General features: G+C 32.9%; 1 protein-coding gene across 2 annotated transcripts in view; it reads left to right on the forward strand.

The window, feature by feature from the left end:
• The window catches only part of LOC126755127 (putative fatty acyl-CoA reductase CG5065), a 32,771-nt gene extending 18,789 nt beyond the window's left edge, over positions 1-13,982 (forward strand). Inside the window, exons 4-9 of one of the 2 annotated variants that reach the window (XM_050467475.1) lie at positions 11,075-11,273; positions 12,245-12,395; positions 12,912-13,000; positions 13,074-13,205; positions 13,263-13,388; positions 13,684-13,982. In XM_050467475.1, coding sequence (XP_050323432.1) covers positions 11,075-11,273; positions 12,245-12,395; positions 12,912-13,000; positions 13,074-13,205; positions 13,263-13,388; positions 13,684-13,804 — 818 coding nt within the window. In that variant the 3' untranslated portion in view covers positions 13,805-13,982. Of the gene's footprint in view, positions 1-6,849; positions 7,049-7,179; positions 7,420-7,476; positions 7,609-7,683; positions 7,813-8,921; positions 9,231-11,074; positions 11,274-12,244; positions 12,396-12,911; positions 13,001-13,073; positions 13,206-13,262; positions 13,389-13,683 lie in introns of those variants that run through there. The other variant, XM_050467476.1, reaches the window with a different exon arrangement.
• Positions 13,983-15,034: the final 1,052 nt, after the last annotated feature.

A 15,034-nucleotide genomic window follows, 5' to 3' on the forward strand; every position in this document is an offset into this window, starting at 1 on the left:
CTGCTTTACCAGTGGCAATTGTTTACGAGTCAAATTAGCAAATTAAGAGCGGTAAATACGGTAATTTTCGGTAACATACATTTGATTAGCCATTTCCGTCTTGCTTTGATTTTATTGGAAAATTGTTTGTGTAACAAGGTTTTAACTATATGGAAAATACAAATTGAGTTTTTATCGCTTACGATTCACTACATCATATTATATATGTTCTATCGCAAAGTTTCAAGTTTCCGCTCTCAGATATAACCAATATATAACCAAAGCAAAAATTTGCTTTCAATATGAGTGGTTTTGTTATACCGTTTTTCTGTCGCCTGTAACGTATGAAAAGTGACGTTACGCTATTTTGCATTTTAAGTGACCAAATGGAATCAAATGAAGTGTTTTGGTCAAACATTTGCTCAAAATGTTGAAATTTCAAATTGAAAAAAAAATAAATAAAAAATTAAATAAAAATATGTTTTGAGCGCTATTAAATATGCTCTCCTTACCTTTTTTTTAGTACTTTTGAGAGCATTAAACCCAAGAATCGGCATCTCGTACTCAAAGTTTAGAAAAAATATATTTAATAGTTATTTTGTTTCGAATTTTGCTTGAGTAAACAATTATGATTGTGTTTTAAGTAATTTATTATAGCTGATAAGTTATTATTTAATTACACTTTAGGTTTATGTTTAATAATATCCTAATATATAATTATTTGTTTAAATATTAATTGTAATTTATATATACATACATACATAGCTGTATAAATATTTGATCTAATAATACATATATCATATTTCAAATCCTCTTATTGCTATATTCACATACAAATTAAGCTTATTTATTACTTATTCGTCCAAAAAGCTTTATTTCGTCTCGCTTTACATTCGCTAACTAAATTCCACCATAGATAAAATTGAGTTAAGTGCTTTCAATGTTAAAACGCTTTCCGAACATTCTGGCTTTTCGCTCGCTTGCGTTGTGTAACTAAAACATAAACAAAACTTGAATATTCTGAAACAAATATTTATTAGTGCTACCTGCAAACATGCGTCAAAAGTCAGATGTGCATAACTAAAGCTAAATCGGTTTCCACACCCACTCCTCATAAATTTATTAACCGACCAGTGAAATTAACAAAATTTTGTTCAACACCAAACCAGCAGTTAAAAGTGCAAACATATCTGAAATTAATAAAATTATTTATATAAAATATGTATAAGTAATGAACTACAAAAAGTAAGAATGAAAACAAAAAACGAATCAATGAATATCCATTAAGTGCCTCAGCCAGTGAAAATCATGCTTATAAAACAGAGAAAAAATGTATAAAATATGAACCACATGCCACACATTGCCAACATGCATACACAGTTACATTTATTAACGAACTCCTTATTTGCTTACAAAATGTGCTTACAAGCGGATCAATTTGCTGCCAGCTTCTGCTCATTGTACAAACTCAAGCTTAAATACCTCACCACCGCTCGCCTCCACATAAACTCAGCATTGCGGTAATCAAAAAAACAAAAACCAAAAAATCGAAACGTGTTTGAGTGAAACAGTTGAAAGTGTCAATGAAATGTTGCAATGCCACCGCTAAACCTACCCAGCTGATAACTCGATACCGATACCGACTCGCACGTCCTGAAACATATTACACTATCTCGACGTGGTACAGCTTTGCTAAGGCCAATGCAATGCTTGCTTTAATAAAGTAAGAGAAAAGTAACATGCGCATAACGGTATGTTCGAAATCGAAACTGAAGACAAAACAAATGCTCTCATCCTGAGATCCCGACCAAGCTTCCTTCACCCATTCCAACGAATCATGTGTTTCTTTTTTTCTTTATCCACGTCTTCCCCCTTCGTATCCAAGTTCATATACATTTCTTCCTTCTCATCATATTCGTTTTCCTCAAAATAATGTATTATTTGCCCACATTTTTTCACATTTTCATTTTATTTATTTATTTTTTTTAATACACGTATACTCCCTTAGATTGAAGCTTCAGAATACCTCACATAAACACACCTCTTTTTCTTCATTTTTTTATCACATATCTATATTTGCTCCATATCTTCTTGAATAAGTTAAGATTAGATTGGTAGTCGCGAAAAAATGTCCTATGATGTGTTGTACATAATTCAAGTTTTCCAAAATTATTTAACAATTTTAAATATTCAATGAAATTTTTGTATAAATGTTAAATGCTCTTTCTCAATCAAGGTAGGCTTTTTTATGACATCATTGCTCCCAAATGTTGCGTAGTTTCCGGCAAACTAAAGAATCATTTATCCCATTTTGGGTTCCAAAGTTTTCTCAAAAAAGTTTCGCAATAATTTGTAGTCGAGATCCTTTATTTTTTAGCTCAACAATACAAGCCAATATTTACTAGACCAATATCTAAGTTTCTTTGAATACAACCAACCAATTCCAAGCGATCGGTTCACACCAAAATTAGTTCACAATTTCAGTAGCAATATACGGGGCCTCAATTAAATATACCACACAGACATCCATTATTCAAACCATTTGATTCTGTGAAATATGCTACTTGTTATGGTCTCCCCACATATCCTTTGTGATTATTAATTTAATTTCATTCATCAAAAGCTATGACACATCCGGTTTATATCATATATACTCTTTTCCTGCATACATTACTTTCCTTCTCACATAAACCATTCCTTATTATGCCAGCATACCAATCCTTTCTATACAAGTTTCCCATCCTGTACGAAAAACCTCACCTTTTCTTCCTGTTAACTTAATTTCATTGCTTCCTTTCCAATTATATAGTGTCGCCATCGGCGTATGAACCCGTACCCGGGTGGGTTGACAACTTGAATGGGCCCACTGGCCTTTTGGTGGGCGCCGGTAAAGGTGTTATACGTTCGATGCTCATCGATACACGTTTCAAATCTGAAGTTATTCCAGTTGATTATGCTATTAACGGACTTATTGTTATGCCTTACGAGTTCAATAAACAGCCAACGCGGTATGCATACCCCTTCCCATATGCTTGTATTAAATCCGAAAAAAATCTCTAAAATCTTGCATTTATCGACACAGTCCGGCCTCAGTGCCAATATACAACATCACCGCAGCGGAACACCGTAAAATGCAGTGGGGTGAGGCGATCGAGATGGGCAAGAAGATTGGCTATGAGTACCCCATGGAGTTGTGTTTGTGGTATCCGGACGGTTGTATCACCACAAATCGATTGCACCACCAAATCAACGTTATACTCTTCCATTGGCTACCGGCATACTTTATTGATTTCATACTATTTCTTTTGGGTCAGAAGCGTTTGTAAGTGTGTTGAAATTTCTCGAAAATCCAAAGTGGTGTTGACAGTTCAACATTTTAGCATGTTACGCGTGCAGCGACGTATCCAAATAGGCCTCAGTGTGTTACAATTTTTCTCGATGCGCTCATGGGTGTTCAAGTCAGCAGCATATGACGGGCTGTGGAAATCACTCACGCCGGAGGATAAACAAATGTACGTAAACGAAAAAAGTATAAGCTGCAAATGAGCAAATGAAATAAGCAAATAACATTAACTGTATGTAGTTTCAACATGGATATGGACCCCAAGGAGTCAATTGAAGAGTATATGCTTTCCTGCCTGCACGGCGGACGTCTATATCTGATGAAAGAAACGCCCGAGTCATTGCCGCGTGCACGTCGCAATCTAAAAATGTGAGCGCAAGAGACAAAGTGGACCGAGTGCTACTTTCGTGAAATACCTGAATGTCTAACTTGTTTACGCATTTCTATACACTTCTGCCTTTTACAGCTTATACGTTTTGGATCGGTTCTGTAAGACGGTGATAATCGGCTTATTGGCCTATTGGCTTTATAATCGCATTGCGTCCTTTATCTCCGTTTAAAGGTCTCTTCAGACAGTGGCGTGAGTTGTAATCATGAAGCAAGCAGCATGATGAATGGATTTTTTTATTATATTATATTTGCAGCGCTGAATCTTGATTTTTTTGCTTCAATTCGCTTTATATACAAGAAAAGTATCTAATGGTTATGAAATATTTGTTTTTATATATTTAGGTTAAATTGTTTAGTTATAAGCGACTCCATTGCCCATATGAACATTTGTATGTATGTACATGTAAAACTTGTGCGATGTTTTTTATAACTTCGTAAAATAAAAATGCATATTTTTTTGCAAATTCAGTCCTGTGTCCTTTTTTGCTATTTTATTCTTTTACATGGCCAGGTAGAGTATTATCATTATCGGTAAGTGAGCCAGAGTTACGAAAGTATTTAGTCTTCAATAAACTAAAATATCAATTGAGTTCTTAAATTTGAGTATGCGTTTGCGAGAAAGAGATCAGCAGTGTAAATATTGGCCAGGTTCTCTCTTCTCAACTTATTTAAATTAGCTCAGTAGACAAAATAAGGGATTCTATAGTCGAAATACTTAAAATTAGAGTAAAAGCAAAATACTTTTTTATGTAATTGAACTCGAAATGACTTAAACTGAAGCAGACGGTACTTAAACTAAGATTTGAAAAACAATGTTAAGTTTAAGTTTCAAGTTATTTAATTTTAATGTTTGAATCTGTCATGTTAAATAAACTACAGAGAAATATTCCGTTAAGATCTTTTCACTTTCTCGCTTCAGGTGAGTTGATTCAGCTATGTCCGTCTGTCTGCAACTGAAGTTAACGTTTTTCTAAGTCAGTCTAAAAATCCATTTTTCGTTGACAATAACGAAATTGCCCTGTGGCCATGCCTATAGCAGAGAACGGTGTTATATCATCAATAGTTGTTTTAATGAATTTTCATAAAATTTTTTAATTTCGTTTGGATTTCCTTCGTAAACCCTTGCACAAACTTCATATCCACTTTGGACTTTAAATAGTTCAAACGTAGTTGTGGAAGGATATATTTTTTACATTTATAAATAATTCAGTGTGGCCCAAAACTAACGTACGGCATAAATTTGCCGCCATTTCAATTAATCTTTAGAGTTGACGAAGTTAAAACACCATTTTGTTGATATTTTCGATCTGCGTCCGCCAAGATTTCATTATTTTGATTATTTTGGAAATATTGTTTAACAATGAATACACCTTGTTCTATCGTGTAATGCTTCGTTTTTGCCAAGCCTGGACTGTCAGCTTACGATTTGTTTTTTAGGGTTGTCAACACTTTTCTACATAAATGGCGGCATATTTAAATCTTGCGTTAATTTCGGAACACCCTGTATTTAATATCAATTCGTTAAATTGCAAAAGTTTGTGCAATATGCATATGTCATCCGTAAGATGTGACCTCTACTTGCTCCAAGATTCAAATAGAAAACTTTTTTTCTATACACGAATGGATATCATTGCCTCAAGTCTTCTGTCATGAGAAATACTTACTCATAATGAAAAAAAAAAACAGATAAACTAAATATACATATGTACGTATATTCATTTATATATTTATAATTTATAATAGTTTTGTAAAACTGCCATTTCAACCGTTTCTAGTATATTCTTCAAATAGAGAATACCAAAAATCTTAACGGGTTCCTTGGGTAAAAAATAGCAATTTTTTTTTAACAATTTTAATTGTTACAACTATTAACAAAGAATTTCTGAAACTTTTGGAAAAAATATTATATTTTGAACTCGACCATTGCGCCGCCCATTCCGGTGACCTCGCGTAAAAAAGATGAGGCCGCGTTGGCAGGATAACTCCCGACAGGACCATCTAAAGTGAAAAAATACTTATTTTAGTTAAAACCTTAATTAATAACATGGAAAAAGGACAAAAACTGAAAACTGTATTTTTGGCAGGTATTTTTACAAAAAAAAAAATTACAATTTGAGTAAAAATTTCGAGACATTTTGTTTTTAAATAGTTGTAATCGAAAAAAATCCTTCGTCTAAGTTTTTATGAATTGTATCTTAAAATATAAAATACTTTGTATAAAATTTCTTGAAGATCGATTGAGTAGTTCTCTAGAAATCTTGTTGACCGACTTCAAAAACACAGTTTCTAAAAAACGCGCTTAAAAACGACGCACTTAGCCTAGCTAGCCTCGAGCGCACAAGTTCTCACGGCTGTATTTGCCAAACTATTACTCAGATCAAAATGAAAATACAATATTCTTTAGAATTTAATAAGACAACAAAAGATGCAATATTATGAAACCCGTTAAAACATGTAACGCTTTATGAACTTTCTGAGCGAATATGTTTCTACTGAACCAAAACTATCAACGAAAATAATATTAAAAATCTCTGAGATATTACATGATCTTTATGAAGAACTGACATTGTCTGGTCACAAACTTCTTGTGTTTTGTACTTAATTTTAAGAACTCTGTCAAACCGGTTATTGCCGCTAAGAGCCATCGCAGTTATAACCCGGTAAAAAATTGAACATCCAAGGATTTCGACGTTTTGATTCGGTTAGTTTGAAATGTGTTAATAAAATTCTTCGTCATCAAGTTGGCAACACAAAACATGAAACACAAGCAAATATACGAGATACACCTTTATTCTATACATATACACTAAGTTATTCCGTAGACACATAAAATCCAATATTTACACAGCTTAAATTATTCACACACATACATATAGAATTACAAATTATAAAACAACAAATACTCACATTAAACAAATTTACATAAGAAATTTATACAAAATCAAACATAAAAGCAAGAAATCACACACACACTCCACTTAACACTTGCCACCTACTCACACAACCACACATCACATAAATGACTCACACACTCACAGCCAACTAATACAGTCATTGTGGCGCGGTTAACCGGTAAATATATATTAAGTAATTACAAGATAGAAAATATTTAAATTAATCGATGGAATTACGTTTAGTGTCGCCTGCCGCATTTGAGCCGCAGAAGGGTTGGGTGGACAACTTGAATGGACCCACTGGCCTGATGATTGGCGTTGGCAAAGGCGTCATACGCTCGGTGCTTGTCGACGAGAAGAATCGCTCCGAAATTATACCAGTTGATTACGCCATAAACGGACTCATTGTGATACCTTATCAGTTCTACAAAAGTCAAAAACGGTGAGCAAATGTTAAATAATCTAAAATTAGCGAAAAAGTCGTCCTTGGCTCAAAGGAAATTAGCTGATGGAACAAGAACGACTACGTAAATTTTGTCCTAAATTGCCCAATTACATTTACATTCTTCTTAGACCTGCCGACGTTCCCGTCTACAACATCACAAATGCTGATCATCGCAAAACGAAAATGGGCGATGTGATTACCATGTGCAAACGCTTGGGACGCGAATATCCCCTCAATGTGGGTCTCTGGTATCCAGATGCTGTCATCACCACCAATAAAATATATCATGCATTCAATGTGCTGATGTTTCATTGGTTGCCCGCCTACTTCTTGGACTTTTTGCTATTGATATTCGGACAGAAGCGATTGTGAGTCGAAGTTACAATTTCGAAATTTCACTTAATCAATTCAAAACTCTCTTCCAGCATGGTGCGCGTTCAAAATAAAATATCCACGGGTCTTGACGTTTTGCAATTCTTCACCCTCCATCCTTGGAGTTTTGCATCAGATAACTTTGCCAGTTTGTGGCGGAATCTCACAACAGAGGACAGGGCAATGTAAGTATTGTGATTAATTGTGGGAATAACAAAAACATAAATTATAATTTGCATTATTTCCCCACCGAAATGCAGCTTCAATATGGACATGAACTCCGATTACAGTGAAGAGGAGTATCTCATCGGTTGCATTAAGGGAGGTCGCGAGTACATTTTGAAAGAAAAGCTTGAAGACTTACCGAAGGCCAGATTCCACCAGAAGATGTAAGTGTGAATAAACAAAAAAAAAATATTTCAAATTCAATTGAAGGCATTAATTAGCACAAACAACAACTTTGTGAGTTAAAAATTAAGTATTTTAACAGTCTTCACCAGCGCCAAACCCTAATTGAAAATACCACAAATGGAAATAGTCATATTTTTTTAAATAATCCTTTATGAGTAAAGAGATCCAATGTATAAACTAAAGGGTGATCCATTTCGAGTTTCTCCAAATTTTAAAGAAAATTTCGAAAGAACAATCTTTCAATTTTCGATGACTCGTTCGAACATTTCAACTGGTAACTGGTAAGGACACGCGTGATGTCTTACTCCAAGGCCTGAACCGAAACGATATTGTCCTTATAAACTTTAGACCTTACATATCCCTGCAGGAAAAAGCCGAACGGCTCTTGAAACTCTTCATGTTGCTCTTCGTCCCAAATACGGCAATTTTACATACTCATTGAGCCAGAAATGAGTATCATCGCTGAATAAAAGTTGGCTCAAAAACGTCGGATTTTTTTGAAATTTTTCAAGAGCTCATAGAAGAGCTATGTCGCTGCAGTTCTTTCAAGCTATGTCGTTTTCAATTTGATCACGTAAAATGCGCCAAGTATTTCTTTCATCGCTGCGAACCGTGCCGAATCGACTCTTCACGGTCTTCGTGCTGGGCGTAGTTTATTTGGTCGAATATTATCCAATAACGAATGATGGGTCTCAAGATGGGTGATGGTGTTGCGAATATACCATAAATTGAGCGAAGCGCGCGAAACGTGAATTTTTGTAATAAAATTTAACGATTTGTAAACGTTATTAAGGCGTAAGTCTTTCTATAATGAAATGCCAAAAAATACTGAACAAAAATAACATGACTCTCGCGTGATCTGTAAAAAAGGCTATTGAAAAAAGTACCTCTACTTGTATCACCCGTTAGTTCTTACCACAAATCAACAGCAGTGACTCGGCGTTGAATTTTAATGTAGCCACTTCTATGATAGAAATATAGCCTCTGCTTTGACTATACCCAATACATGCGTTACGAGAAAATTATAACTTATTTGGGGTCAACATAATTTTGTAATTGCTAATGAACGTTTTTGTTTCCTTTCCAGAATGTATGGCATCGATCGATTTTTCAAAATCCTTTTTGTAGGGCTATTCGTATATTATCTACTGAAGTGGACTGGCGTTTTGGCATTGTTTTCGGGCAACGCACAATGATAATAAAATATATATATGTATACTTTAGGTGTACTTAAGTGTTTCATCTTGCCTGCCAATTACAGAAAAATTCCAACTACCTCAAATAATTGTTATTATTGTTACAATTAGTCAATGTATATTTCTTATTTGTTCTTACTGATTTGAAATTAAAAGAAATTATTTGCGTTTTCTTTGAGGCGCGTGTTTTAATAAAACTATGCTTGTGTTATAATATATTTCTATATCTATTTGCTATAAAATTTTCTAATTTGTTAAGCTCATTAGTGAAATAAAAAATAAATATATCAAATATATTTTACTAGTTTTAGTATTTGAGGGTCTTGTAGTGAGTATGTGATATGTCCTTTTATACAATTGGCTTATATTTATTTGGAATTAATGCAATTACAACTCTCAACGCTTTATTTTCGGTTCGTTATAACTTATAACTTTATGAGTCTATATGAAGCCCGTAACTATATGTATAGTCTATGCTTTCAAATAATTTACTTCATCTCATTTGTTGCTAATATGTTCACGTTGTATTTTAAACTTAGTTAAAAAGAAGAGGAAGAACATTTGATTGTTATTTTAATACTTATGAAAAAAGAGAATACTTTTCATTAATTGTAAAAGGTAAATGAATTTGGTGTTAGAAAATATGTATGTATGTGGAACAATAATATTTATAATTTCTTTAACATGCTAAAAATCGGTGGAATATTTGTCGAAAATCAGTATCGCCTTTACTTCTGTATCGGCGACGTAGTTTTTACTAAGTACCACATTCAATAAACTATTGTATTTGATTAAGTTTTTTAAATCAAAGGAAAAATATTTTTTTATTTTGATTTGTTTTGTGTGTCATTCACAATAGTAAAACTGTCATAAAATATGCCAAACAGAACTTGGTAGCAAGATATGCATACTCATTCGTACGAATTCAACTCTATGTATAATTTTGTTGATGCTTTTCCATGTGATGCGCCCAAAATATCGAGCAGAAAACTGGTGAATCAAAAGCAGCTTTTATTATTTTGTGAAATTTTATATGTTTATAAGAAGTAATTATTATTTTATGACTTTGGTTTCAAAATTTCAAATTTTTATTACTTATCGAGTGTTATTTTTATTGAAAATATTTATGATCTCCAAATTGTGTCTTTTGATAGAATATAAAAATGTTATATTTGCTAATGTCTTTTTACCTAAAAAATATAAATAAGTATGTATATATATATAAACATAAATATGTATATAAATATAAATATATATATATAAAAAGTATGTATTATAATTTTTTTTACTAAGTAAGACACAACAAAAAGCGTGTTTTGTTTGTTTAATACAGCTATAAAAGCGAGCGAGTGGTAACGATTCTCTCCTAAATCTATTACTGACATCATATTGCCTTAAACTGATAATTTTCGAATGAAGTATATAACACATAAACAAATACATATGTAAATAATTATTTAATTCATTTGCTTTTATTATGTACCGAAGAAAATTGAAAATATTGAAATAATGTTACTACTTTATTTCCTGAAATATGTATTTCTTATTCTTATACCATAACTCCGTCATTAAACCAGCGAAATAATAATTGATATTTTCAGAGATTACTAGTAGTAAGTAATAAGTCATTATTGGAAACTGCCCTTAAAGAAAAGATACATTCTTGTTAGAAAAAAAGTTACAGTAACTGTTTTATAAAAAAAAGTTGCAATAATAGCAAAAAATGCAAAAGGTCACAAGAGAAACCAGTTTATAGTTTTTCGTTCGAACGACACGACACTACAAAAGATTGGACTTGGAATTCAATAATGTTTTTCGAACCATAAAGGTTATGCTAAAAAAAAGCTCATTTAAAAACCGCCCATTGTTTTAGTATTTTGCCACAAAATAATCAGTTTTTACGTTTTCAACTTGCCTTACAATCAATTACAATTACAACAATAATCATGTATATGTTATGTATGTTTTATACTTAAGTCATAAGAAATTTCAATTTTTTCGCCTTTAAATATTACTAATAAATCAATAATACTTTTACGAACAGTCACGCCTGCTGTGCAGGAACCTTTTCCGGGTTGGGTGGATAATCTGAATGGGCCCACTGGTGTAATGATCGGAGCTGGAAAAGGAGTAATACGCTCAATGCTATGCAATGGTGAATTAAAATCGGAGATCATACCAATTGATATGGCCATAAACGGTTTAATTCTGTTACCATACCGTTTCAAAATTATGGAAAAGAGGTAATCGAATTTGAAACTAATATTTCTGTAATAAAAGGAAAGAATTTAGTATACATTTTAAACAAATAACCGTCAAATACAAAAGATCTGAGGATCTAAAGTTGCATTGCCATATTTTTATTTTTGCGATATCTCTTATTCCCGCCAGATAAACGTATAAGCTCTTTGTATTGCTTCTAAAGTGCGGAACTTTACATGCATAAGAAATTTCTTTTAGGATAAATGTGACAAAACAACTGCTAAATGTTGCAAATATTTTTATGTAAATTAAATATATCTCAAAGGCATTTATTTAATCTCTTAAAAATATCTTTCTCAGAAAATTTTCTTAAACTTATTTGATTTATGTCTTATGAATTTTATGATTATACCTACATATGAATCGGAGCATTGGATCTTAAGTTTTTCCCAAACACATTTTAAGCAGGAAAGTGACTTAAACTTCTTAAGTACAGTTATAATTCGCTTATTTTCATTAAGCTATGCACATATTATATAATTTAGGTTTCGCTGTACGCCAGACATTTGCTTTGACAGAAAAGTTCAATGTTTGCTTTTGTCTGAGTACGTTCACATCGAAGCGAAACGCAGCAAGGCGAACCAAAATGTTTGTAACTCTCATCCTTTTACGGTTTTGAAAACAAAACGTTCATTCTGGCACACCGGTTGCTTTCTTCGCATTGTTGTTAAATAATTATCAAGCAAAGCGGGAAAAGTTCTAAATATGTGAAAAGACAATTTGTGATTTGAATACTTTTGCGCCTTCATTATCAAAAACGTTAACCAAAAACATCTTTAGAATCTTTAGAAGTTCCATTCTTCCTGTCTAATTTGTCAGAACAAAAGTGGGAGTAGACATTTTCCTAAAAGAAATTTGAGCCTACGAAATCGTAATATTTCTTTCTAAAATATGTATGTAGTTCTAAAATGTATTCATTAGTATTATGTAACACATATATTTTGTCACTTAGGCCACAAAATATACCAGTCTATAATCTAACGGTACCCGAAACGAAAAAGCGCACTTGGAAATGGATTATGGATGTTGGACGTGATCTAGGTATAAAATATCCATTCGAAGTTGGGCTTTGGTATCCAGACGGCAATATTACTACCAACAAGGTAATTTATACAATGAGAGTTTTGCATGAAAGATGAGATATGAAAAGAAGAGAAAGCAGTAGATTTCATCAATCATGTAAAAAGTTTGATTTAACCTAAAAATGTTGTAGTGCAATTAATTACTTTTGAGGAATTTAATTTAAACGATCTGACAAAAATTGCATCTATATATATTTGCAAGCCTTGATAGAAACAAATTTTACTTCCATCATGTTATTCATAGTACAAATAATGATAGTAACGAGATCGCGCCATCGTAAGGTAATGAACTTAAGAATGATAAGATGCAGCACAGATAACTGTCAAGTGGCCTGAAAATTGTAAAACCTTGCTTTATGTTGACTCTTCTCATTCTTAAATTCCTTATGACGCTCTTGTATTATGTTGCTGCTTCGTCGCATCTGCCACAGTGTAAACCGAAAAAACAAACAGTAAACACTTAGCGAAATCTCTATTCCTATCGTCCTCTTTGTAATACTTTCGCAACATAAAAGTATTATATCTCTATTTGTACAGATTTATCACTGGTTCTGCGTTGTTATGTTCATGTGGTTGCCAGCTTATGCTGTGGATTTATTGTTAACCATTTTCGGCCAACGTCGTTTGTAAGTAAAAACCTAAAATATCAATAGTTTCTTTAAATGTATTGGAATGTTTTACTAAATGTCTGTCCATTAGCATGGTGCGTGTTCAGACACGGATTGCAACCGGCTTGGATATGCTGCAGTTTTTCACCACGCGCTACTGGGACTTCAAATCACAAAACTTTGAGCAAATCCAAGAGGTGTTAGACCCACGCGACAAACTCATGTAAGTGTTGCTCTCAAGCGCATGTATCTCAACTTATATTGTTGTAAATCGAAAAAGGTTTAAAATCGAAATGAATGACGTCGATGACTATGATTATTTGCGAGGGTGCATTCTCGGCGGACGTCAATATGTAATGAAAGAACCACTATCCTCATTGCCCCGGGCGAGGACGCAGATCAAAATGTAAGAATACGAAATTACCTAAGTGTGTTTATTATTTGTGTTTATATGGAAAAGTAGCTTAATTCGAATAAGCAATTTCGAAGATGTACACAAATTTGTTTAAGTCTAACCCAATAGGTTTCCGTGTAAAAATTTAAGTCGCGAGGTAGATTCAAAGAATAACTTTTCAAAGTCAGTTTTGTCAAACTAACTTAACTTAAGCTAATTTGCCACATAATCACAGTTATATACTGTAACGGTACAATATAATATTTATTTTGTATGAAACATTTTTAACTTCTATTGCTTTTTCAAGGTTATACGTTTTGGATCGGGTTTGCAAATTTGCATTTTTGGCTGGAATCTTATACTGGTTGTGTTCGAAAATTAATTCCTTCGGATTCCTACGGTTCACTGCAATTGAAAATTTAAAATAAGCTTGCTATTGTTTTTCTTGTGTTTTAAATATCATGTTCGTAATTGTATGTATGTATGTAGAATTTTTTAACTTTTTTTCCACTATCACTGTAAATAGTTGCGGCACCTTTATCGTTACATTATATAGAATATAGCAGCTCAATGTCTTTAATAAATAATAGTTAGTTTGCACCACCATTTGTTGTTTCAAATCTTTATTTACCGGAGGTCTGCGAAACTTAATTATAAAACAAGTTGATTACTTTATCCATATTTTTGGTGTCGAATGGTTTATACTGTACGTCAGGTACTCTCTCACTAACATAAATAACCATATTCATAATACTAGTCCTAGGGACGGCTAAGGACCTATATCGCCCACTTATGGCACTGAGCCATACTATGTTAAATGAAACATTCTTAATTCAATTTATTGACAGTATATCTCCGTCACTATATCAGGTATGTAGTGTCAACCAGAGAGAGGCAAATAATTATAACCAGTATACGCAGTTCTAGTAAACTAGAGTATAGCTGACACATCTGGTATTAAAAGTCAACTAGGAGGGCGAAAATGTATGGATGCTAGAGTAACGAAATGAATATATTACGTCCATATTTGGGTCTCTGTGTCAACCCCGTCCAAGTAATTGAAGCTAAGACATCTTATAAAATTAGTGAATTTTAATTAGTTATTTTCGTTGAAAGATCCTAATATTAGAAGCACTGTGTGTTTGTGTTAAGGGGGGGGAGGGCTTAGGTTTTAAAATTTTTTCGTTCGTGAACATTAGAACTCAAAACCTACTGAACCGATCCTTTTGAAAATTTGAACATTACTTCTTCACATAAATCAACAGGTAATCAGATGGAGTTTTTTTTCCATTTTTTTCTATTTTTTATTAACAAATTAACCGCGATTTTTTGAGCTAAAATCGCGCTTTTTACTTCCAAGTGCTGCAAAAAATAGAAAAAAAACTCTTTCTGATTACCTCGAGAAATACATCACCTTTAAAACGCATATCAAATTTTTTTGTTTCAGATGATCCGGTAACGAGTTATATAAAACGATTTTTTTCAAGGCGTTTCTAGAGATTTACCGTCACAGGCTTATTCACTAATATTTTTCATTGAAATTTTTTGTCTAATATGCTTCAAAAGTTGTGCACACTGGCCTACACTCATTTTGGTGCCTAAGATTCTAGACCTGATTTTAGGTTTATTTTGTGAGCTAATGCGAAAATATCAGTCAG

Source organism: Bactrocera neohumeralis, chromosome 4 (assembly GCF_024586455.1).
Source record: "Bactrocera neohumeralis isolate Rockhampton chromosome 4, APGP_CSIRO_Bneo_wtdbg2-racon-allhic-juicebox.fasta_v2, whole genome shotgun sequence".
In the NCBI taxonomy this organism is placed as follows: domain Eukaryota; kingdom Metazoa; phylum Arthropoda; class Insecta; order Diptera; family Tephritidae; genus Bactrocera; species Bactrocera neohumeralis.